The sequence below is a fragment of the Gossypium raimondii genome, chromosome 13 (assembly GCF_025698545.1).
Source record: "Gossypium raimondii isolate GPD5lz chromosome 13, ASM2569854v1, whole genome shotgun sequence".
In the NCBI taxonomy this organism is placed as follows: domain Eukaryota; kingdom Viridiplantae; phylum Streptophyta; class Magnoliopsida; order Malvales; family Malvaceae; genus Gossypium; species Gossypium raimondii.
Window position 1 is genome coordinate 49,458,416 of NC_068577.1, and position 25,362 is coordinate 49,483,777.

General features: G+C 31.9%; 2 protein-coding genes and 1 long non-coding RNA gene across 5 annotated transcripts; all 3 read left to right on the forward strand.

The window, feature by feature from the left end:
- The first annotated feature begins 1,522 nt into the window (after positions 1-1,522).
- On the forward strand, positions 1,523-2,186 carry LOC105783359 (uncharacterized). Its single transcript, XR_001130055.2, has 2 exons — positions 1,523-1,615; positions 1,949-2,186. It is a non-coding gene; the product is annotated as an uncharacterized LOC105783359 (long non-coding RNA).
- Positions 2,187-14,143: 11,957 nt separating this feature from the next.
- LOC105783355 (uncharacterized) lies at positions 14,144-17,179 on the forward strand. 2 transcript variants are annotated; one of them, XR_008192502.1, is made up of 3 exons: positions 14,144-14,415; positions 15,102-16,730; positions 16,840-17,179. XR_008192502.1 is itself a non-coding variant. In XM_052626009.1 (2 exons), the coding sequence occupies exons 1-2, from the start codon at positions 14,387-14,389 to the stop codon at positions 16,105-16,107; spliced, it is 1,035 nt and encodes a 344-aa protein (XP_052481969.1). In that variant the 5' UTR covers positions 14,144-14,386; the 3' UTR covers positions 16,108-17,179. The 2 variants fall into 2 exon arrangements, 1 of the variants encoding a protein (XP_052481969.1); XM_052626009.1 differs by having other exon boundaries at positions 15,102-17,179.
- A 147-nt stretch (positions 17,180-17,326) lies between these two features.
- On the forward strand, positions 17,327-19,398 carry LOC105783356 (uncharacterized). 2 transcript variants are annotated; one of them, XM_012608762.2, is made up of 3 exons: positions 17,327-17,694; positions 18,667-18,876; positions 18,961-19,398. In XM_012608762.2, the coding sequence occupies exons 2-3, from the start codon at positions 18,723-18,725 to the stop codon at positions 19,155-19,157; spliced, it is 351 nt and encodes a 116-aa protein (XP_012464216.1). In that variant the 5' UTR covers positions 17,327-17,694; positions 18,667-18,722; the 3' UTR covers positions 19,158-19,398. The 2 variants fall into 2 exon arrangements, with proteins under 2 accessions (XP_012464216.1, XP_012464217.1); XM_012608763.2 differs by having other exon boundaries at positions 18,677-18,876.
- Positions 19,399-25,362: the final 5,964 nt, after the last annotated feature.

Genomic DNA, 25,362 nt, shown 5'->3' on the forward strand with positions numbered 1-25,362 from the left:
AATCACTGCCATCATCAACCCACATAATGTAACCAAGATTATATCAATCGTTGAATTATAGAATAGTAATATTAAAAGAATATGAATAGATAAAGGATTAATAGCATTAAATATCCCTAAATTATGATCATCATTTTAAATTGGCCTCAAATTTTAAGATGTTCTCATTAAATCACCAAATTATTAATGTTATATCACTTTGGTCTTTCAATTATTAAAACAGTTAATTTAACCGTTAAATAACATATAAAATACTATGTGGCATAATTTAAAATGAAAATTTTAAAGAAAAGTAACATTACCGTATAACTTTAAAAGTAAAAACTAAAAATAAAGTAAAACGAAAAAAAGAATGAGTGACTGATAAAGATTTTGTAAAAGCTTCAAAACCAAGATTTTTACAACATCTAATTTTAAAATATTATTTTTAAAATTTTCATTTTAAAATATACTACATAATATTTAGCATCTTATTTAACGGTTAAATCATTTATTTTAGTAATGAAGGACCTTATTAATTTAACTTCAATAGTTTTGGGATATAATTAGAATGTTTTATAGTTTAGGGACCAAATTAGAATAATGGCTATAATTTAAGGATGTATGGCATAAATAACTCATAAATAAAATAACAGTACTAAAAAAGAATGGAATCTCATTATAGCTTCCATCGTATCTGCGTCTAGAACTATCCATAACCCCTCCCCAGCCCTTAAATAGGAGGATAATATGCTTCAGTGTACTCGAACCTACGTCCTCCTACATTGATAATAATATCAATACTAATCAAGCTGAAACTCAATTGACAAAAGAAAAATGAAAACTTAAAACAGAGAGATTATATAAAAAAAATGACTATTTATTTATAATAATGTTGATGATCATAACCTTAAAAACATTTGATACATAAAATTTCAGTTACCATACAATTGATTTTTCAATAAAAAAATTACTGAAATTATTTTTTTCAGTGTGTTTCCATAGGATTATCATTAAAAAAATGACAGCCGTATTGTGACAAAGATAAAAGGAGATAAAATATCCAAGGTACAATATAAATACAAACAAAGTAATAATATATAGGTAAAAGTATTATGGAGGTTTTTATATTAAAAGTTAAATTGCATTCATCCTCTCTATTAGAAAGATGGATAAATTAGTTTATATATGTTAAATCAAATAGCAAACTTGTCCTTTTGTTAAAAATTTTATCCATTTTACTGTTAAAAACTAGTTCCTATACATTAGTATGAGGTATATATGGTAACAATTTAATTATTTCACTAGCTACACAAATTTTAACAATAAAAATATTTCAATCCGACTCTGAGATTAATTTTACATGATACTTTTGTACTTGTTAGGAAACACTCTCAAAATATTAAAATATTTGCTTTTATGGTAATAATTGCAGACACGAGATTTCTTGCCAATTAAAGCAAATTAAAAAAAAATTGAAGAAAATTTCCAACTAGTTCCACTATAAATTGAGGAGAATTGCATCTTCCCTTCCATTAAACAAAAAAGAAAGAGAAAGAGAAGAAGAAAAAGAAAGTCATGAAAAATTCCCAAGTTTCTGCTCTAGTTTTCATGTTGGTTCTTCTTTTCTCTGCAGGTAAAATTCGTTATTCTTCAATATTGTAAACTTAATTAAACCCCAAAAAATAACTCTTAACATTTGGTTTATTAATTAAAGGTGTTTATCGTACTTTCAAAATGGTTGAATTAATCTAAAGGAATGCGTGTGAGTTCAAGATTGTGTTGTAAAAAAAAAGGAATTTTACAAATTGATTCTTGCTTTTATGTTTTATAATGTATTCTCAATTTTTATTTAGATATGATTTTGAAATTTCTTTCTAATAGTTGATGGTGAAAATAATTGGATAAAAGAAAGAATATGTAGTGTTTTAAATATTGAATCAAATAAGGTGGAAATAATGGGAAACAGGAAAAGAGGTGGTAGCGACGGAAACTGGACACACCTGCACTGAAGAAATAAAATTGCCAAGTTGGAAAATACCAGATTGCTCGAGTTTATGTAAGACACGCCATGGAGATGAAGCCACCGGAGTTTATTTTAGGGGCGGTTGCTTATGCTCCTACCCTTGCCTTTCTTCTTTTATTTATTAATGTTTGATGTGCCAAAATCCCACCAATAAAACTCACATCTCTTCTATTGCTCTTAATATCTTGTTGTCCATATCATAATTATCAAAGGGAAGTTGAGATTAAATTATATATTTTTACGAGAATTAAAATATATAAATACATTAATTTAAGATTCTTATAGATTAATTTGAAAAGAATAATGCAATAATTTTCCCTTTGAAAAGGGGGCAGAGCAAAGCCTCTACTTCCGTTCGTAGTTTGGACCTTGATCAAGAGTTAACCACTTTTTTATTGCATTGTTGGGTCTCCCATCACTCTTGAGGATATCGAAACATGCAGTAACTGACCCATTAACCTTTTTATTCTCCGTAATTTCCTCCGTTGGGTTTCAAGCTCTCCGTTTCAGGATTGCCCACCCTTAAATTAACATCTTCTCAATATTCTACTATAATATTACTTATTAGTTTTAATATTTTTAATTAAAATTATTATGTTTAAAATTATTTTTCATAGAATTTATACAAATTTATTTTAACCTAACCATACGACATCGTACCGGTAAGCAACTAGTTTAAGAATATTAAAATGAAAATGACTGAAACTGCTTATTTTTAAAAAATTATCGAATGAATTTTAAATTATGAATTTGAAACACACCTGATTTGGAATGAATCGATATACATCCTAAGTAAAAGATGTTACATTTAGACACTAAGACTATTTAACACGAACATAAATTTCAAAACTTTATTTTAACATAAATAGACACATTTGAAGCTAATTAAGTCATTTCTAGGCTCCTTTTAAAGTTTGGTTACAAATAGGGATCATTTGGGACTTATTCTAGTCAAAAAATGGTCAACATTGCGACACTAGAAAATGGGTATCGCGACACTAAGGACAGAAGGCTTCAATGTCACAACATTGAGGCAGAATGAATCTAATGTTGCGATATTGATTTTTGATATCACGACACTGACTCGTGGTGTCACGACATTGAGGGCAGAATGACTCCAATGTCATCTGATGCCATGATATTGATTTCTAATATCGTGACACTGAGGGAAGATTATCCAAAACATGTTTGAAACTTTTAAAACCAAGTCTAAACTATCATCAATCATTCCATAACTTTTCTAAACATTTTTAGGACTCAAATTAGGTTAGATTATCATTTGAAAACTTCATATCATGCATGTATATATTCATCTAAAAAATCATCCCAAGATGCAATATGATATTAAACATGCATAATATAATTTTAAAACCTCTTAACAATTTTACAAAATTCATATAGTTGAAATGCCACTTTATTATCTAAATATAAGTTCCTACCCTTGCCTTTCTTTTAAATCCAATCCCCTTTCTTTTCCATTATTTTCATTTTGATGTGCTACATCAAATCTTTAATAATGTCAAAATCCCACCAATAAACTCACATCTATTACTCTTAATTAGTTAATCAAATATCTTGTTGCCCATATAATAATTATGAATGCTTTTTTTTTTTATGTTACAAAAGGGAAGAAATGATTGTATGAATTAAGGGCAAAATGAAAAAAGTTAAGATTAAATTATATATTTTTATGAGAGTTAAAGTGTAATTTTATTTTTGTATTGATTTATATTTTATGGTTTTCAAACGACTAAATCAAAATTCTAACATTTTAGGAAAGCCAAACTATAATTGTCACATCCCAAAAATCGGGTTAGTAGAATCAAGATAGTAAATCGAGGGTTAGTGAATCGAAAATATAATTGAGTTAAATCATTAAAATAATTAGGAATTAATTAAATAAAATATTAAAATAATTAGAATTAATAATTTTAGGTTAAGAAATTAAAATTGAGCGTTTGAGAATTAATTTAGTTAAAACGGAATTTAAAAATGAGATTGGATTTGAAAATAATTTTGAAATTGACTTTAATTGAAAAATCAAGACCAATGGACGATGACCCAATTTTAAAAAATTTGGTGCCTATTGTCTTCATCTTCCCTTCCATTATTCATCTTCTTAAAATTTGCCAAACACCAAATCAAAGTTTTTCTTCTGAAATAAGTTAACCCTTTTTTATTCCTAAGCTCACAAAATCTCTTTTCAATTTTGAAGAACACGCTCATGTTTTCATCCTTAAAATCCTCAAGAGATATTCACACATTTTGGCTCGAATTAGCTCCATAGCTTATCGATTTTGTAAAATTGAGTTGAGATTCTAACTTTTTATGATTAAACTAAGTGATCTATTATTTCAATTCGAGATTTAAATGATTTAATCAAGATATCAATATATCACTTGATTTTAAGTTGATTTTTTACTTCAAAATGGTAGATCTCACATTTCTTGGCTAAGCTTTGGTTTTAAAGTGATTTATAACTCATTTTGATCTAATTAAAAGGTATTTGATCTTGATTTAACAAATCCGTAAGAAATTTAAGCAAATTGAATGTTTTCCCCTTTTTAAAGCTCACATAAGCTTGATTTTTCCAGAAAAATTAGATCATTGTACTTGGATAAAATTTATGGTTTAAATATGTAATTGGATGATATTTAGGATGTTTGGAATTAAAATTAAGGTTTAGAAACTAGATTTGAGTGGTGAAATCATATTTTCGGCAAAACTAGCTAGTTTTTGGTAAGTATGATAGATGAGTTGTGGCCTGCATTTTTTTATATGATTTAAAAGTGATTTAGTTTGTTTATAATGTGTTTGTAATTTATTTAATGTGAATACACAGTGTCGGTTGGGAGGTTTTACAAGTGAGGACAAAGACAAACAAAGGCTTACTTGAGCTTTTGCCATTAAAGTCTTAAAGTCAAGGTTGCAAGGTGAGTGGTTTGGTGTGCTACAATTATGTACAAATCAAAGTGTTAAAGGGGATCTTAGGTAGCCTAATCACCTATACTAGGGGATCTTAGGTAGCCTAATCACCTATACTAAGTTCCATGAGTAAGTGTTTCTACTTAATCTAATGATAATTTGCAAATGATGCTTAAATGTGATATATTATGTGATGTATATTGAGATGACAATGAAAATGTTATGTGTTTATGATTGAATATGATATGAGACTTGAATATGTGATATGAACATGAGTTGTATGACATGTAAAAGTGTGTATAAAATAGTAAGTATACATGTTTAAGTGGATATGTTGGAGGCTATTATTAGTTGTGTTTGGTGGGTGATAGCTTTATACTACACATTATGTTGGTCATATTTGGAAATCCGATTATCCAATGTAATATATTTTGTATATATGTTTCATGATCACATTATGCCAACATATCAATGTGAATGATATGAGTTATGCTTGATTGCTTACCACGATTACTTGTAATAGTATGCTTTATTTTAACTTTAGATGTTGTGATTACTTGTGGAAATCTTTGACCACTCACTGAGCTTGAAAAAGCTCACACTCTTTTATGTTTAACAATGCAAGGATATAGCTAAAACGAGGAGGAAAATTGAGCTACCAAGTGATCCAAAACAAGGCAATTTACCTTAAGTATGTTTGATGTGTTTCCAACTTAATAAGGAAGGCAACGTGGGACTAATCTAGAGGGTTTTAGACTTTGAATTGTTAATCATTTGTAATTGGACATTGTGGATTCTTTAATTGGTTTGATTTAGACCTTTTATTATTACTTCAAATAGATGATTGCATGGTAGATTATGAATGCTTAATAAATGTTATGAGTAATTGTTCGACTAACATTTAAGTGCAGGTTGAAGAGCCAAAGGTTATTAAGGTAAGTCTTATGTGTTTTATGTGTGACTTGGACATTAATCATGAGTTTAGTATGCATGAAAAATAAAATTGGACAAATTATGGAAATAGTAGGTGGCCTGTGAACTAATTAAATGATGATGGTTTTATGAAGAGATGCATGATGTTTTAATGAATCCTCCTAAACAATATTTATACATATTACTCTACTATACTATTTTCAACCTTATGAAATAGTGTTTTCCAACATTTTAATACATTACAATTTAGATCTAATCATTTGTTTTTAAATAAAATGATTTCTAAAATCCTTTCAAATTAGCCTTTTAAATACCCTATATAACACACTAACCCATATCCGTCGCCAAAATAGGGTTTTAAGGCATTACCGGAGTTTACAAAACATTTTCAAATAAATCAAGTTAATAACTATTCATTTTTCGAGATTAGTCATAACATCCCTTAAATGGACCCGCAAGGCCCAAAACATGCATTAAAATCGATTCGGGACTAAATCAAAATCTGAGGAAAATTTTTCACAAAATTTTAAAATTTTCCTCACCTATATGAGTCACACGCCTGTATGGTAAAGGACACGCCCATGTGGTCAGGTCGTGTGGGTTCACACACCCGTGTCCCTAACCCGTGTAACTCTCTGACTTGCAACCTATGAAGAAATTAGGATCACACGTCCGTGTTGCTAAGCCTTGTTTAATTTTAAAAAATAGGTGTAGGTTTCACACGGCCGTGTTTCTAGGCCATGTGCCTCACCGCCCGTGACTCTGCCCACGTGCTCAATTCTGAGCATTCTGTTTCTCAATTGTAAGGTGCAGAGGACACACGACCAAACCACATGCCCATGTGCCAAGCCATGTGTCGCACACGGCAAGACCACACACCCGTGTGGACGAAAATAGGCCATTTAAGGCCACTTTTCCCACTCATACACTATCAACCTGCACATAAACACATTTATATACCAATATAGTTCAACCAATCAACCAAATCAAGCCAAAATATGCATTATACATTATATAACATTATTATATATAATACATACATACTGTTAGAGTATGCCCAAAGATCAATCATGAAATGGTTGTAATAACATATTTGATTTATCATGTTTATTAATATAAGGCGTTACCATTATTATTTCAGTTTCTTTTACGTGTGTATAAATAAACTGTTTTATAATAATGTCACGAGAATAATATGATTATTCTTAAAAGATCCTTAGTCAAGTATTATTGTTGGATAGGAAAATGATAATGCATTAAGACTAACATGAAGTTGATTGATGATAAAGAGTTGTCATTGATATGGAATGTCAGAATCGATGCATGAATATGTGTGTTAGAGAACAACATATTGGACTGACCCATTATGAGTATGTTTCTTGGATTATTATGTAATTGTCACGACATTACTCATAGTGATTAATATGTATATGATCATCAGAATTGAGATAATCATAATCTCAACATCGTGAGTAGTATATTTTGATACAGTCAAACGTACACCGTAACTGGTTGTTCTATAAAGGCTGATGTTGGATATACCACAATCGATGTAGAGGGATATGGTTGGTCGATATAGAATAAGTGAGACTAGAAATGCATGGCCATGCTCAAATAAGTTGATATGAGATGTCATACTTATTTGTATATCGTAGTCTGCTTAAGATATCAAGGAACATGGAATGAACTATGCAAGTGTGACTATTCCATGACTTGTGTCCAATCCAGAGATAAAGAACTTAAGGATTATTGCATAAAAGGTTAATCATAAAAAGGTTATGTTGAATCATGATCTCTTGTGACTTAGGTAGCAATGATGCATTGCTAAATGCCACTCATTGTTTTTAACATTGGAATCGTTCTAGTATTACTACTAATGTTACAGGAACCTACAGAGTCACACCCTATAGTTGAAATGAACGGAATAAACCATAGTTGGTATTGTTTTTGGGTGTCGCTTGAATTAAATTAATTATAGAATTAATTTAATTCGGTAATCAAATTTCCAACACATAATGTACAAGGTTGTTGTACGCATAATGAGGACATGAATTTGGTTAGCATATGAATTCAAATAAATATATGGTTTACCAAAATTATATTATAATTAATGTAATTATAATTTTCGATTTAAAAATATTATTATATTTATTTAATTCTTAAAACCCTAAAAAAAGATATATAAGAATCCAGTTTTTCTTTGTTTGGGTCTAGCAGCCGTCAAAGAAAAATCACTTTCAAACTGTTTTGGGGATTTCTTCCATTCGTAGTCAACTGGGTGGATTAGGTAGAGGTCGGGATCACGATAGATTGCGGCTTGATTCAATAGGAGATCAGACTACTTGTTGTTGAGGCGTTGCTGTCTACTCTGAATAAACATTAGGTAATTTCGCAACCTTTTCACCCCGATTCGTTCCTCACACATGGATCCGTGGTTGGGATCGCCGAATTATTATTTTTCCGCTGCGCCATAGGGGTGCCGACGATCCAACACATACACACTAAGTTTCATAAGCTCAATTCAAACTATTGCTTTATCAAACCATCCTATACATACCATATAAACCGAAAGATGTTTAGCAAAAACTACTGAAGAAAATCTGGATAGTGTGACCTAACATGGTGATCCGATCCTCTGAATTTACATCAATCTACAAAGAACATAAAGAATACAAAAGTAAGCTTATAGAGGCTTAGTAAGTTCATAGGCTCTTAACATAAATCTTACCAAATTTGCATAACAAATTCATAAACAAATAATTCAATAACACTTCCTGCCATTCACAATATCAAAATGGTGAAATCCCTTGTTTGAGCTCAATTTCAATGATCATTAAAATCTATCATATAAATTCAAATGATTATTACAAAAACTTTGTCAAATTAGAGAACTTCTTATGGAATTGAGTACTTCGTTTTCTCGATGCCATAGTCCTATTATGGTCTTGCACATAATCACAAATCGATGCCATAGCCCAACTATGGTCTTACATGGAATCACATAATCACAGACCGATGTCGTAGCCTAGCTATGGTCTTACATTGAATCACGTAACCATATACCGATGCCATAGCCCAACTATGGTCTTACGCAGAATCACATAATCACATACCGATGCCATAACCCAGCTATGATATTACATGGAATTACACCATATAACGATTTCATAGCCCATCTATAGTCTTACATGGAATCACATAATCACATACCGATGTCATAGCCTAGCTATGGTCTTACACGAATCGCACTATCACATATCGGTGCCATATCCCAGCTATGGTCTTACACGGAATCACATTGTCACATATCCACATATTTCCATGGTCCAACCATGGCCTTTTCTATCAATTCTTTTTTTTTTATCACTGAACGAAAGTACTCAACCCTGCGTTCTACTCCATTTGAACATTTATTCCAATTTTCATACTTTCACAACATTCATAATTTAATAACGAATATATGAAATAATATATCATATCATTCATAAAAATAACAAATAATCATTAAAATTTAGCCATATGAACTTACCTGGGCTAATTTGTAAAGATCGCAATAGTTCAAGGACTAATCGATTATTTTCTCTTTTCCCCGTTTGTCTTCAGATTCTTGATCTATAATTATAAAATCATTCATTCATTAGCATTTATTTCAGTTCTACTCTACTTCACAATTTATACCATTTAATGTTTGAAATAACACTTTTACCCCAAACTTTACAATTTTTACAATTTAGTCCTTGACCAATTATCCCATCAATTGAGATATTTTTTCTCAATTAAAACTTTATCTAAACATTATAAACTATTTCACAGCCTTTTATATTTAGTATTTCATACCAAACCCTAACATGTAAACTCTTTTACAATCTAAAAATCAATTTCTATTCAAATCATTCAATAAAATCATCACATAACAAAATTAAGGCTTCAATTTCATGCTAATTCATCATAAGCTTCCAGAGATCATCCATGGAAACTTTCAAAATTTCTCATAAAATCAAAAACTAATGGATTCAATAGTTGGACCTAGTTGTAAAAGTATTAGAATCACAAAAATTACAAGAAATAATCAATAATTGAACTTGCTTGATGCAAAAATTATGAAAAACCAGCTTATAGAACCCTCCTATGGAGTTTTTGGCTGAAAATTTGGAAGAGATCTCTAGAATTTTCAATTTGGTCTTTATTTTATTTGTTTAATTTGCAAAATTTCTAATTTTGCCCCTATTTCACCAAGTTTTCTGATTTTTCTCAGCCTATGCCGCCTCATGCTTTCCTCTTTGGCTATTTTTCTCTTTTAGCCCTTCTTTATCCAATACTTAAGCTATTTAATCACATTTTACAAGTTTGTACCTTATTCAATTTAGTCCTTTTCATTTAATTAATTATCAAAATGTTAAAATTTTCTAACGAAATTTTAATAATAACTTATCAGCACTCCGTAAGTATTTATAAAAATATTTATGGCTCGGTTTATGATTTTGAGGTCTCAATACCTCGTTTTAGCTCAATTTACCTAATAATTTCTTTTAAATAACAAAATGTACTAATTCAAAAACATTTCTAAAATCACACTTAACTTATAATTATTAATTTGTTAAATTTCTAGTCTCACCCGTTGGGTTTAGTGATCTTGAATCACTATTCCGACACCACTGAAACTTAGGCTGTTACACCTTATCACCTATATGAATGTTCAATTGAAGCTTTTAGAATCTTTGCTTGTTAAAAATTGAATTTAAGAATTATGCTAATGACTTGATGATTAGAGTAGCACAACGGAAATATGACTTTAGGTTATCAAATATTCCATGAATAATTGTGTGAGTTGGTAATTGGTGTGTTTTGCGGTGGTTCTAATGGAGAATTATTTCGGTGGCTAATACGACGTTCAAAATTCGGGTCGGACTGTCCCGACTGGGTTTGGGGCGCCAGTTTTATAAATTTTAGGAGAATAAAGCAACAACTTCCTGTTTTAGAAGGTGCTAAGAGCCAAGCTTCTACTTTCCTCCCTAATTTGGATCCTCAAAAGTGAGATTAATTTTTTATGAGAATAGGATCGACCCCAATTGCTATGATTTGATAGTTTAGATCGCCTACCCTTAAATTAACATATTCCTCAATCTGATTATCAACATTCTTACTATAATATTACCTATTAATTTTAATATTTTTAATTAAAAATATGTTTAAAATTATTTTCATATTATTCATAGAATTTATAAAATTTATAAAATAATTTAACCTTTTTTAATTTAGATATACAACATCGCATTGGTAAGCAACTAGTTTAAGAATATTAAAAGAAAATGATTGAAACCCTATTTTAAAAAAAACATCACATGAATTTTAAATTATGAATTTGTAACACCCTTCATCTGGAACGAATTGATATATATCCTAAGCAAGAGATGTTACATTTGGACACTAAGACTACTTAACACGAACATCTATTTCAAAACTTTATTTTAACATAAGACTACTTAACACGAACATCTATTTCAAAACTTTATTTTAACATGAATAGACACATTTGAAGCTAATTAAGTCATTTCTAGGCTCCTTTTAAAGTTTGGTTACAAATAGGGATCATTTAGGGCTTATTCTGGTCAAAATAGGGTAAACATGGTCAACGTCGTGACATTGGAAAATGGGTGCCGCAACACTAAAGAAAAAACCCTTCAATGTCACAACATTGACTCGTGGTGTCATGACACTGAGGGCAAAATGACTCCAATGTCGCGACATTGATTTCTGATTTCGCGACACTAAGGGCAGATTATCCAAAACATGTTTGAAAATTTAAAACCAAGTCTAAACTATCATCAATCATTCCATAACTCTTCTAAACATTTTTAGGACTCAAATTATGTTAGATATCATTCAAAAACTTCATATAATGCATGTATATATTCATATAAGAAAAATCATCCCAAGGTGCAAAATGATATTAAACATGCATAATATAGTTTTAGAACCACTTAACTATTTTACAAAAATTCATGTGGTTTTGATCTTATGTACATGCCACTCTATTAGTAAAATATAAGTTCCATACTCTTTAAATTCTTCCTTGGTGATGAGATGTGGATGAGAATGGCTACTTCAATAGGTGATTTCTACACTACTTTACCTACAAGCTTGTGAAAACTTAGAAAGTACTTAGAGTATGGAACTTATATTTTATTATTTAAGTATTTAGAAAGTACTTTACCTTTAAGCTTTGTCTACTTGCTTTCCCATGTCTAAACTCCTCGTAGATTCTTCCTTGTCATTCTCTTCATTTCATATCAATATCATAAAATATAAGATATCAATATTTTTAATCCACAACCTTTTATGCTCAAATGATCAAAGTAAACATGAAACTATTACCAAATCATGATATCTTAATTTCTCACATAATCTATATTTTCTCTCTTCAAACATGAACCCACCACTTCTATTAAAAATATAAGCTTGTTAGGTTGTAAAACACTTAATATAACTAAGTTTTTTAGAGAAATTTGATGGTTTTGAGTTTGAAAAGGCTTGGAGGACCAAATTGTAAAAGAAAAAAAAACCCTTCTTTTTACCCAAGAGTGTAACGTGAATAAGGAAGCCATCCTTCTTCTAAAATTTAATAAAATAAAATAAATAAAACAATTCAATTTAATATAATATAATAATAGTCGATGAAAACTAAATATTATTATAACTAAAAAAAAATCTATCCATCATAGTTATTCACTTGATCTTGATAAAATTACTTTTCATGTCCTCACGCATTTTACCACTTATTCAATTTAATTCTTTTATACTTTTAATTTCTCTCCTTGACCCCAGCACTTTGGTAAATCTACAGTTTAGTCTATACCTCAGATTAATATTTTTCAATACATCAGTATTTTAAATTTTCTCTAGTCTCCTACTATCTTCTCCACTAACACTTATAAATAACATTTTATTTATTCTGACAAATTCGACTCATAATTGCTCAAAATAATATTGTTACAATCACAAGCTTTTCGAGGATGTTACAAAGTTTAACTTTTTTATACAATGTTTAAGGTTGGAGATGGGATCACATGAACTCGTGCCAAATAGGTGTTTGAGAAAAATTTTAACCACCGCTTTATATAAGTCAAAACAAACTTCAAGCTACTTTTAGTGGGTGTTTGGTAGGCCAAATCTAACATTATGGCATGTAATGTTAGAGTTCAAAATGAGATTATTGTGTTAAGATTCTCAACATTTTGACCATCTCATAATCTTACATTCTTAAATAATGATAAGATGCCATAAGAGAGGGTGTAATCTCACATTCTTAGATTATCTAAGATTTTGGATGGAATCTAAAATTGAAGTTAAAATAACCCTTTTATTCTTATTAAATTAATCAATATAACTCTTCTTTACACACAAAAATAATTATAATTAAAAACAAAAATCTCTTATTTTTCTTATCCTTTTCACTCGGTAACTTTGACAACCAAAATATAATTCAAATTTTAATACAACAATTTGATAATTCAAATGTATTTCAATTTAAAAATAGTAAATATATCCTAAATAAAAATAAATTAAAACTAATGCTTATTTTTAATATAAGACTTAAAGGTTTAAATTTTCTATCAAATATATTGCAATCAACATTTAATAACTTCCTATTCTGTACTGCAAATTTTCAAATTCAATAATTATAAATTGAGTGTTGAAAAAATTATAAATGATTTATTATATTTTAGTTCAAATGTTATAATTTTTTTAGTTTAAATCTCCAATCATGTTTAATTAGACTTGTTCATGGGTCAAGTTATTCGTCCAGACCCAAAAAAAGATGGACTTGGGTAAAAAAAAGTTGGCACATTTAAAATTTTTAACAAAATGTTAAAGAAAATAAATTTAAACAAGATAAAATTTTATAATAAGAACAATAAAATTGTTTTAGATAATACTATATTTCATTAACCAAATATTTAAGTTTTACATTCCAGCCACATGAACCACCCATAATTTTATTACGAAACGTAATTCAATTGGTATTTTAGCTTCTTCTTTTTTAATTATCTCATTATAAGTTTTTTTATCATATTTATTCTTTTTATACAATATTTAGAATTATTCATAGTCCTCCTCAATCTATAAATAAGTGGATAATACATTTCAATATGCTCAAACTCACGTTCTCTTATATTTGTATTGATAATAATTTTTATATTAATCAAGCTAACACTCAATCCACAATTACTATATTAGCGTTAATTTTACACTCTTTGTTCTAGGAACGGTATGGCACGGGCTGTGAAAGTAACACTATTCGGCGTTACATTTTTCGTTCCAATAGCTAAAGTCCTGGGTGTAATTAACGCTAATCGTGTAGCCAAACATTTGGGATTTCTTCCATTTCTAAAACCCTTCCGCCTAAACCTTTTTCTTATAAACTTGAGCTCAGCCCTGTAGCTCTTTCGTTTCATTTCTCAAATTAAAGGTTGAAATCGATGTAAATTACTCTTTGTTTTCCTTTCTCAAATCCCAGTCTCTATGCAGCATTCTTCTCACAAGCTCTCATGGTTAGTCTCTCTTTTCTCTCTGAGGATTTTTTCTTTTTCTTATTCTTCTTTGGTAAGTGTTTAAAGTGTTTGATTTTTTGTCTCAATGAACTTAGATGCTGTTGTTACGATTTTTTTCATTCCTCAGCATAAATACCCTTCTTTTTTTTTTGTGATTTGATTGTTTTCCCATGTTTTCCTTTGTGGTTTTAGGTGTCTCTTCTAAGTCAAATAATAACTTTTATTTTCTAAGAATTACTATGAAACTTAATCATTTGAGTCTTTTGATGGATTCTTTCTGACTTTCTTTATGTTTGAAGTATCAGAGTCTTTTTGAAGTTTGCCATGGCGAATGAACTTTTTTCTTAAATTGATTAGTAGCATTGATGATATGGAGCAGTTGAGTCCAGTTTTTATGCTTACAGAGCTTTTGATTTTCATAGGTTCTGTTTGTTTAGTTGTTAAAGAAAAGGATGGTACAAAAACAAAACCACATTTTTATTAAATGAATAATGACTTGAATGAAACCCAAATTTAAACTTAATTGATAATTGTTTTTCCTGCAACTGCAAACTTTACACATTTCTTTGCAAATAGAGGCACATCTTCAACAAAATTTTTGCTTGCGCCCTCATATTTTGATCATGATTGCTTACCCTAACTCTATCCTCTCTTTTTTTTTTTTTTCTATTTTTTCTTTTGGGCAGTGAAATGCTTGCATATTGCTTTCCTTTAATCATTCAGCTATCAAATTACAAAAGCAGGATTATCCATAACATTGGTTTGCTTGTGGGTAATTTGAAGTATAGGAGAACATATTCCAGCCAGAATCTACTTGAGCCAGTTAGTGGAAGGATCATCACTAGTAGTCAATTTGTTAATCATCCTTCTCAAAGAAGTTTTAGTCAATCTAGTTGTTATCAGAAATTCGCGCCTGTTGAAACTCATCCTATCCTTCGGTGCAGTAGTCTTCAGCATCGGTTCAAAAATTGGCAAGAACTGAGAAAGCATAAATTGACAGCTAGCACATTTGCTGGGGCTATCGGCTTTTGGCCTTTGCGAAGGACCCAGCTCTGGCTAGAGAAACTTGGGGCGATTGAGCCTTTTTCTGGTAACTTAGCTACATGTTGGAGCAATATCAAAGAAGAGGAAGCACTTGAAAGATATAAACTGATTACTGGGAATACAATTGAGTTTCCTGAATTTCAGGTTTATGGTAAGATGAATCCTGAAGACAGTTGGTTAGCAGCTTCACCTGATGGCTTGGTGAACAGTGTTTATGGGTTGCCTCCTGGGGGAGTATTGGAGATAAAATGTCCATATATTGATGGGAAAATGGAAGAGACTTTCCCTTGGAAGCGCATCCCCCTCTATTGCATTCCACAAGCTCAGGGTTTAATGGAAATCATGGACCGGGAATGGATGGATTTCTATGTTTGGACTCCTAACGGAAGCAGTCTGTTTAGGATTTACCGAGATGTAAAATACTGGAATGTTCTGAAATCGGCACTCTCTGACTTTTGGTGGAAGCATGTTCAACCAGCTAAAGAAATATGCAGTAAAAATGTGATAACAGATCCCCTCAGAGAATTAAAATCAATAAGGCCAGACTCCAGGCATGAATCATGTGGCGATATAGTTCGTCAAAGCAAACTTGTAGCTGATAACTCCAATTTATTGATTCGTGAAATAAATGGACAACTGATAACCTGATTTGATGACTGAGATATTGAATTTTAAACCAAGTCTAATTCATTAATACCAATGCTTACTTGAGGTTTTAACAATTATTGAAAATTTTGGTTACCATGAGTTTCCTCAGAGGAAGAAGATCAAGTTTGGAAGTGCTTGTTCATAATGGTTGTTTTTCTAGATGAATGAAATTACTATTAGGGGCACTTCTCCCTTTAGTTGGACAAAGCTGAATGCCTATGGTTGTTGCAAGAGTTCACAGGAACCTCAGCTGGTAAGTGAATATTGAGAAATGACGAAGACTATATTGCTAAATAGGGTCTTCTGAAGTTTGCTATCCATCATGCTTTTAATTGTATGATAATGTGTTTTTTTTTTCTTGCGATGCTTAAAATGCTCTGGAATGGAAAAGCTAACTCTTGGTTGAATCTGGTTCACGTTGGCACGAAGTTGGACAGCAAAATCTTGTAGGCATGTTTCTAATAAAGCATTGTTACATGGTTGTAGCAACTTGTTGACTAGAGGTTGGCATGGATAATATTGCACTAACCTTAGAGAGGCTACGAGTATCCTAATCAATGAGCTTATACAAGGAATTGCCCGGCTATATATTTGATGATCCTCCAGCCTGGCTGATTCCTGTTGTAAGAAGTCATCCTTTCTGGTTGTTTGGCTCTAAGTTTGTCTCAGTTGTAATTTTAACTTCAAAGGGAGATAGGAAACCTTGTTGGGGACCTAATACATTTTATTTAGGTCCTTTTTCTTATTTCCTGGAGTGGACAATTGTGGGACATTTGAAGGAAGAGGCTACAAATTGACCTTTAGGCAATGGTAGAAAGCTGATCAAGGCAAAATTCTGCAGCCAACTGATCTTTAAGGGGACTATAGGCCTTCTTCTATGTAGATTCAATGATGACTTATCTTAAGGTTAGCATTTCTAGTTACATATCTTATATTGGGGATGGGAAGAAGAAGTGCTTAGAAGCATGCTTGCTACAGATTCAAATGAGACTGATTTATCATGATAGGTGTTTCCAAAGTGTAATCACTCAACTTTTAATAAAGTGAACTACCTATGTGTTTTCTTGTGCTATATGTTCTGTATCCCTTGCATATTTAAACGTGTAAATTAGAGATGCCTGCCATTAGATAACTGTTACTTTGGGGATACCATCGTTTACGAATGCAAATTTTTGTCTGCTGCCACATTAGCAGTGGCATCACTATTACTTGTTCCTTCGATGTTTTGTCAGTGTCCCATGAGCTTTTGAATTCCATACACCATACTCCTGCTGAAATGAATGGATTTTCACACAAAATGAAGAAAGCTTAATACATAGGGTCAGTTGAATGCAAGACTAGTGACGCTTGATTGTATATGAAAAAGTATAGAAATAAGTTTGTTGAAGCCCATCTTCATGGACTCTTTTATGAAACGAAGTGTGATGTTTACTTTGGTTGCAGCGTAGTGCATCACCTGGGAGATGCATTGCCATGGGGTTTAGTTCTTGGGTATCTGCCTGATTGGATTCATCTGGCTTCAAGCTGTTATGACAATCTTTATAAAATCATTTGGCTGAGGAGCTTTATGTGGATTCATGATATGAGGTATGATTAAGACAGTAGAATTCAATATATTATTCTACACGATTGGTGTCAATCTAACCATTTTAATCATTTTTATTCTAAAAATATTATGATGTACAAAGGGATGTATGTATGATATGTAGATGATCCACTGCTTGAAAATATCATAAAAACACTTGGTAGTAAAGGCCTTCCCAATTTCAGACAGAATCCCATCCCACAAACACCCATTGTTCAATTAGTAGGATTTATGATATGTTTGATGATGGTCGGTTTTTGAAATAGATGTTGTCTATGACGATTCATTTTTTTAATGTATATCAAGTTATGTTCCTTGGATTCATGTGTGTGTTAGATGTATAGGTTGCAAGTTGTTATTGTTGCTGATATGTGTGCATGATTGTTCTTTGCCGACCTGATGAACTCATATTAGATGATAACCAAACATATTTGCAGAACTTGAGCAGATGATTGAATAAATCAGATGTGCATTTGGTTTCAACTTCTTTATTATGTTGATTAGCTGAATTAATATTATTTTACATCAAGAAGTTAAAATTACATTTTAAATCTTAATTTTGCTTTTTATAATTCAAATTATGTATAATCTAACAAATAGTGTATTAAAAATATGGTATTTTTCATATATTATTTTATTTATATATGTAAATATATGTTGTTTTGTGCGAAAAGCTCATCCTTTTTGAGTAGCATAGTTGTTCTTGATCATAACAACCGGTTCAAATTAACTTCTATTTCGAGTTTGAGTCGTCTAAAATTTTCAAATTTCGAATTTAATTTTTTGGCATTTTTTATTTCAGATTATTTGTTTCTATCATTCAAGTGTTTTAAGCTCAATTTAATAATTTTCAAGAATAAAATAATTAATCAAAATTTAACAAATTATTTAATATTACTAAAAATAAATATAGAAACGTAAAAAGAAAAAAAGAGTTAAAATCGAGTCTGCTTAATCTGATCCGATGATGTTAGTTACACGCAGAACGACAGCCCAAGAAGAAGAAAATTCTTGAATTTCAAGAGAAGGAATGGCGACACCATCGAAGAACATGAAGGCTTTCTACAAGCAAAAGAAGAAGAACACGACGGGAGGCATCACCAAATCAAAATCCTCAAAGTCAACCAAACCTGCCGCTACTGATATCGCCCAACTGCCCCATGGCGTTTCTCTGGATTTCGAAGGTCACTCTCTTTTTCTTTTTTTCTTGTTTTGCCCCTCAAAAAATGGGTATTTTATAAAACCGAAACAATGTTTGTGAAAAGCAGATGCTGATATTGAAGAGGAAGAGAGAGCGTTAAGGGAATTCGACATGAACATGGCGTACGGACCATGCATAGGGATAACGCGGCTGGGTCGATGGGAAAGAGCACAAAGATTGGGGCTAAATCCTCCTAAAGAAATCGAGAAGCTTGTGAAAAGTGGTAAGGTGAAACTACAATCATTATTTGATGGGCGTATGTAGTAGCATGATATGGGCAATCCTTTTGAATCAACGTTAGATCATATTTTTCATCTATTACTCTTCCCTTTCTCAAGAGGTTAGTGCATCTAAAATAGCACTCACGCATGCTGGAATTTAAGTTGGAATAAATTTACCCAATGTACGCATGTTTTTACGCAAAGCGAGGCTTTGTCATTAGGGACCTCAGCTTTTGTCAACGATATTATATTTATTTTATTAAAATATGCTTGAATTTTCTTAATTTTAGATCATTTAAAGTTCTTTTTAAGGTTTTGACATTGTTGAGAAGGGTTCAACCTCATAGGAAGTCTTAAATAAATAATTGTCATGTCTCCTTTATTGTTATTAGGATATTTACTCTCAAAATTTCTTTAACTTAAAAGAAACAAAATTTCAACTCAAAAGTGAAAGAAGGTGTGAGTTGTTTAAAATTTTAAATTTTAAATTCACATTATACAAACATCTTATATATTAAAAAATTATGGATAATTCTTAAAACTACACGTGAACTTTGATTTTGTGTAATTATACACATGAAATTTTGTTTGTGATTGAAAATATGCATTGACAATTTAATTTTGATTCAATTGTACATATTAAAAGGAATAAATACATTGATTTATTTTTATGTTAGATATATATCATGAATTAATTGCACCATGCATCCCTAAACAATAACCATCATTTTAAATTGATCCCCAAACTTTAAAACTTTCTAATCATACCCCAAACTATCAAAGTTATATCAATAAGGTCCTTGATTACTAAAATCATTAAATTAATTGTTAAATGAGATTTCAAATCTTATGCGGTATAGTTTAAAATGAATAGTTTTATAAAAGCTTTACCGTTCACTCTATTTACTCGGTTTTACTTTATATTTAATTTTACTTTTAAAAGTTACGGAATAATGTTTTACTTTTCTTTAAAACTTTCATTTTAAATTATGTCACATTAGATTTGATTTATCAATAAACTATTAAATTAATAGTTTTAATAATCGAAAGACCGATTGATATAATATCGATGTTTTGAATTATGGAAGCCAAAATAGAATGAGGATAATAGTTTGGGGATGTCTAGTGCAATTAACTCGTATATAATTATTTGTATTCAATATGTATACTTAAAATGCTGTTATATCAATAATTATGTTAGTAATTTGTGAAAATTGAATTAAATTGTACAAAATCAAAATTTATTAATGACATTGCACATTTAACCAAAGTTCATATTTATTTTGAAGTTTATCCCAAGAATTATAGTAAAATATTTCATTTTTAATTTCAATTAACATTTCAACAAGCTTAACTATTAAAAATTAGGCTAAATCTTCAACTGAAAAATTTAACTCAATTGATCTCTTATCGGCATAAAAATAAAATAAAAATAACATCACTGATGAAAAACTAACAAATAATGTAATCTCAGAATAAACTTGAATAAATCAATGTCAAATCGATTAATATCAACTTCTCAACTTTGTATTGCTTAGTGTCGATTAATTATCAAATCGATTAATACCAATTTTTATTTGCTAATAAAGACTCGATTGGGTGGAAACTTTTTATGTTTTTCCTTGTAAATCATTTCTCAAAATAAGAGAAATGCGGGCAATTTACAGAGAAAAACCATTTTTTTAAAAAAATTACCGAAATTGGCCCATTATTTAATTATTTACCGGAATTGTCCATTTTTCGAGAAATCGCGTCCACGTAAGCGCGATGTCAGGGTACGCATCAGTAAATCGCGGCTACGTCAGTGTCAGTTACTGACATGGCAACAAATCGCGCCCTCTAGGACGCACAAGTATTATTGCAAATAGATATACGAGGATTATAGTCTCTCTTGAAGATATACGGCTTCTATTGGACCAACAGTCGAAAGCACAAGTAAATATTATTGCAAAGAGATATTTCCATACATTCGCTAGTCGATTGATATTTAGTATTTAGTATTTAGTATTATGTATATAACTAATATTTCTACCATGTTCATATAGTTTCAATGGACACCATACGAGGATCTGGCAATTCGGGCAGTAATCCCGGAAGAGTTTTTACAAAATCCGAATGCTTGGCATGTGAAAGTCGTGTTGATCAACTATGCAACCGTGGAGCCGCACCAGACAGACAGAGTGCTAAGACAGTTTGGATGTAGACAACCGATTCCCGTGGACCCTGAGGTGTTTGACGATCACCACAAAATTGACCTTCGGCTATTGAATACGGATTGGACTAGATACTGGTCCGAGTACATGGAAATGTGGGAAAATCGGCATGAATATATACCTACCCGGGAACCAATCATCGTTCCAGAGTTAGCGTGCGTTCCAGAATACATGCCATGGTTTAGGATCCATGGCAAGTCATATTTACTAACGCTAGAGGAGAGGCAGCAGCAAAAACGTGTCGAAAGGGAAATGAGCGGGCCTCTAAATCCAAGACGACAAGACGACGAAGGCAGCCCCTCAACGAGGCCTAGACATTCACCCGGCTCATCATCAGCGGCCATGCAATCACCAGGCCCAACGAGAGCACCGACACAGTCACCCGATTCAGCAGTTCAACCGATGATACCCACTCAACCGCCTTTTCAGATGATGTCAGGTGCGTTTCCTAGCCCTTATATGTATCCTAACCCTTATATGTATCCTAACCCTTATATGTATCCTTTTCAGAGTCCTATGGCAGGTTGGAGCCAAATGCCCGGTTCAGCTCCATTTCTTGTTATGCCAAGTTGACCGCCGATGTATAGGCGGTGGCGCGAGGATCGCAAGAGGGCCGTCGGGAGCTCTCCGTTTACCAATCCTCAAAGAACGTATGGGTTTCAAACACCGTCGCCCTTCGTGATGCAAACACCTCTACATATACTATTCTTTGAAGGTGGATCATCGTCCCAAGTCCGACAACCAGATGCCGTACCGGAAGAACCAAAATCCTCACGGAGAACAACAACCGCCACGGAAGCTAGAGAAAGGAGGAATCAAATACAGAATCGTTACGGTACCGCCATGTGGCAATCGAATCCCCGAGCATAAACATTGATTGTCGTATTTAAAATTATTTGTACAAATATTTTGAGTATTTTAAAGTTTATTTCACGTAATAAAATAGAAGTTTATTTGATGTAATAAAAATAGAAAATTTTTGAGTTATTTTGATATTATTTGATGTAATAAAATAGAAGTTTATTTGATGTAATAAAATAGAAATTTTTGAATATTTTGAATATTTTGAATATTTTGAGAATTCTACTAACCTAATTAAATGGAAAAGAAAACCTAACCTAATTAAATTAAAAACCCTAACCTAATTAAAAAGAAAACCCTAACCTAATTAAACCTTAAACCCTAACCTAATTAAATTGAAAACCCTAACCTAATTAAATTGAAAACTCTAACTTAGTTAAATTGAAAACCCTAACCTAATTAAATTGAAAAAAACCTAACCTAATTAAATTGAAAACCCTAACCTAATTAAATTGAAAACCCTAACCTAGTTAAATTGAAAACCCTAACCTAATTAAATTGAAAACTCTAACCTAATTAAATTTAAAACCCTAACCTAATTAAATTAAAACCTAACCTACTTAAATTGAAAACCCTAACCTAGTTAAATTGAAAACCCTAACCTAATTAAATTGAAAAGAAAACCCTAACCTAATTAAATTAAAAACCCTAACCTAATTAAATTGAAAAAACCTAACCTAATTAAATTGAAAAGAAAACATTAACGTAATTAAATTGAAAACCCTAACCTAGTTAAATTGAAAACTCTAACCTAATTAAATTGAAAAGAAAACCTAACCTAATTAAATTGAAAACCCTAACCTAATTAAATTGAAAACCCTAACCTAATTAAATTAAAAACACTAACCTAATTAAAAAGAAAACCCTAACCTAATTAAACCCTAAACCCTAACCTAATTAAATTAAAAACCCTAACTTAATTAAATTGAAAACTCTAACCCTTAACATTCACATAATGTTAGATTTGGAAAAATGTTTTTTCCGGTACTAACAATTAATAATTTTATATAATTTGATAATTTTACTAACAATTAATACAATTTATCGGATAATAATTTTACATTCACATAATGTTAGATTTGGAAAAATATTTTCACTGGTACTAACAAATAATAATTTTATACAAATTGAAATTTTTACTAACCATTAATACAATTTATCAATTAATAATTTCGCAAACTTAATTTTTTTACAATTACATTCAACTATTGCGATTAGGGCATGATCGACTTGTATGGCCTGGATTCCTACACCATCTGCACAACTTCGTTTGATTAGCTATTTCTCGGATATCCATATTGTTACGTATTCTAGTCGAGCAAGGTCGACCCTTTGATTTGCGACGTAATTCTCTATCCGGTAACAGCTTAAAAGGAGTAAGAGATACGGGCGGCCACTTACGTTCATCTGGGACCGGTGGGAAAACATGTCTCCAAACGTTGTAAATGTTTTCTAATTTGTACACTTCGTCCACATAACTCATTGGATCCAGATGGAGATCCTGACAAGCTGCAATAACATGAGCGCATGGATAACGAAGTGCATCAAACATCCCACAGTCACAAGTCTTATTTGCAAGTGTACACGATATTGCCCGCCAACAACACCTTGGTGCGGTCTGTCAAACTCTGTCACGCGAAACCATAAATTGTCTCGATCGTGACACACTGTGTACATGGTGTTTGCCTTCGCCTTGGCCTTGTTAATTTCTTGAACTACCTTACTGCACCATACATGGCCTCCCTGCATCTGGCCTGCATAACTTGCTGCTCGCTTTGGAAATAGCACCGGAAAATGAAAATATGTCTCTCGCACAACCTATGTTATCGGTAGATGGCGCATTCCTTTAAGAACAGAATTTATGCATTCAGCCAGGTTCGATGTCATATGGCCATATCGTAGGCCGCCGTCGTATGCTTGTGCCCACTGTTCGAAACGTATGTTACAAAGGTAGTCCGCCCTTTCTGCGTTAATTGAACGTAAAATTGCCAACATCTTTTGAAAACGATCTTTATTTATTTCATACGCTGCCAATATAAGATCATAGCGAATAATTTATACCACTTCTACCAATAAAACTAATTCAAATTGACAAACGAAATAACACAGATATAGACTAAATACCCATGTTGGTCACTTGTCGTTGTTCGCTCTTAGATGGATATTGCCTGTAGTAATTCGAAGCAACGTGTCTTAGGCAATATCTATGGTGTGCGTGCTGTCATAAGCTTCCCTGTCGATCAAATGCAGCTAGTATACCGGTGCCCCGATCTGAAATAACACAGATATCAGGTTGGGGGCACACATGCCTCCTTAACCTAGAGAGAAAGAAATCTCGGTCATCGACGACTCCCGTTGTTCTGCAAATGCAATTGGAAGAATTCTCCCACCGCCATCTGTGTACATCGCAAGCAATAGCCGATGAGTATACCTCCCGAACATAAAGGTACCGTCAATTTGTACCAACGGCTTGCAGTATGGAAATGCGTTTCGGCATTGCTTAAAGGTCCAAAACAGGCGTTTGAACACTTGACATCCACGTAGCAATCGGCTGTTGTAGTACGCATGTTCCGTTTCAAGGTCTGTGATGGCACCTGGGACGCATCTTTCTAGCACCTGACACTACTGCCATATTTCATTATATGAGGCGTCCCACCCACTATGCATCTTCTCCAACGCCTTTTGCTTAGCTATCCAAGCCTTGCGGTAAGAGGGCGTGTACCCCATTTGGCTACGGATATTGGCAATTAACACCGGCACTGAAGTCTTGGGATCTGCTTTTACCGTAGGCAGTATCAAGCTAGTTAACATAGTTGAATCCATCTTGGGATGATCTTGTGAAACACCTATAAACCGAGTACATTAAATAATGCAACATTGCATAATAAAAGTATTGTTCAGAAACCGTCAATACTATACCTGTAGCACATATATGTGGACCTTTGTACTTTTTAATCTTCTACAACCCTGTTCTTTTCCTTAACGAGGCGTAGATTTTCCATGAACATGTGCCGTCTTGGACCGCACACTTCACCTCAAACTTATCAGATTTGGATTTAACAACGTGGTAGTTAACGCCGTTTTTGATGCTATGTTGTTTCAAAGCACCAATAAAACTATCCTTGTTGGTAAACTGATTACCAGCTTCAAATTCACCGGAATCTACCCCTGAAC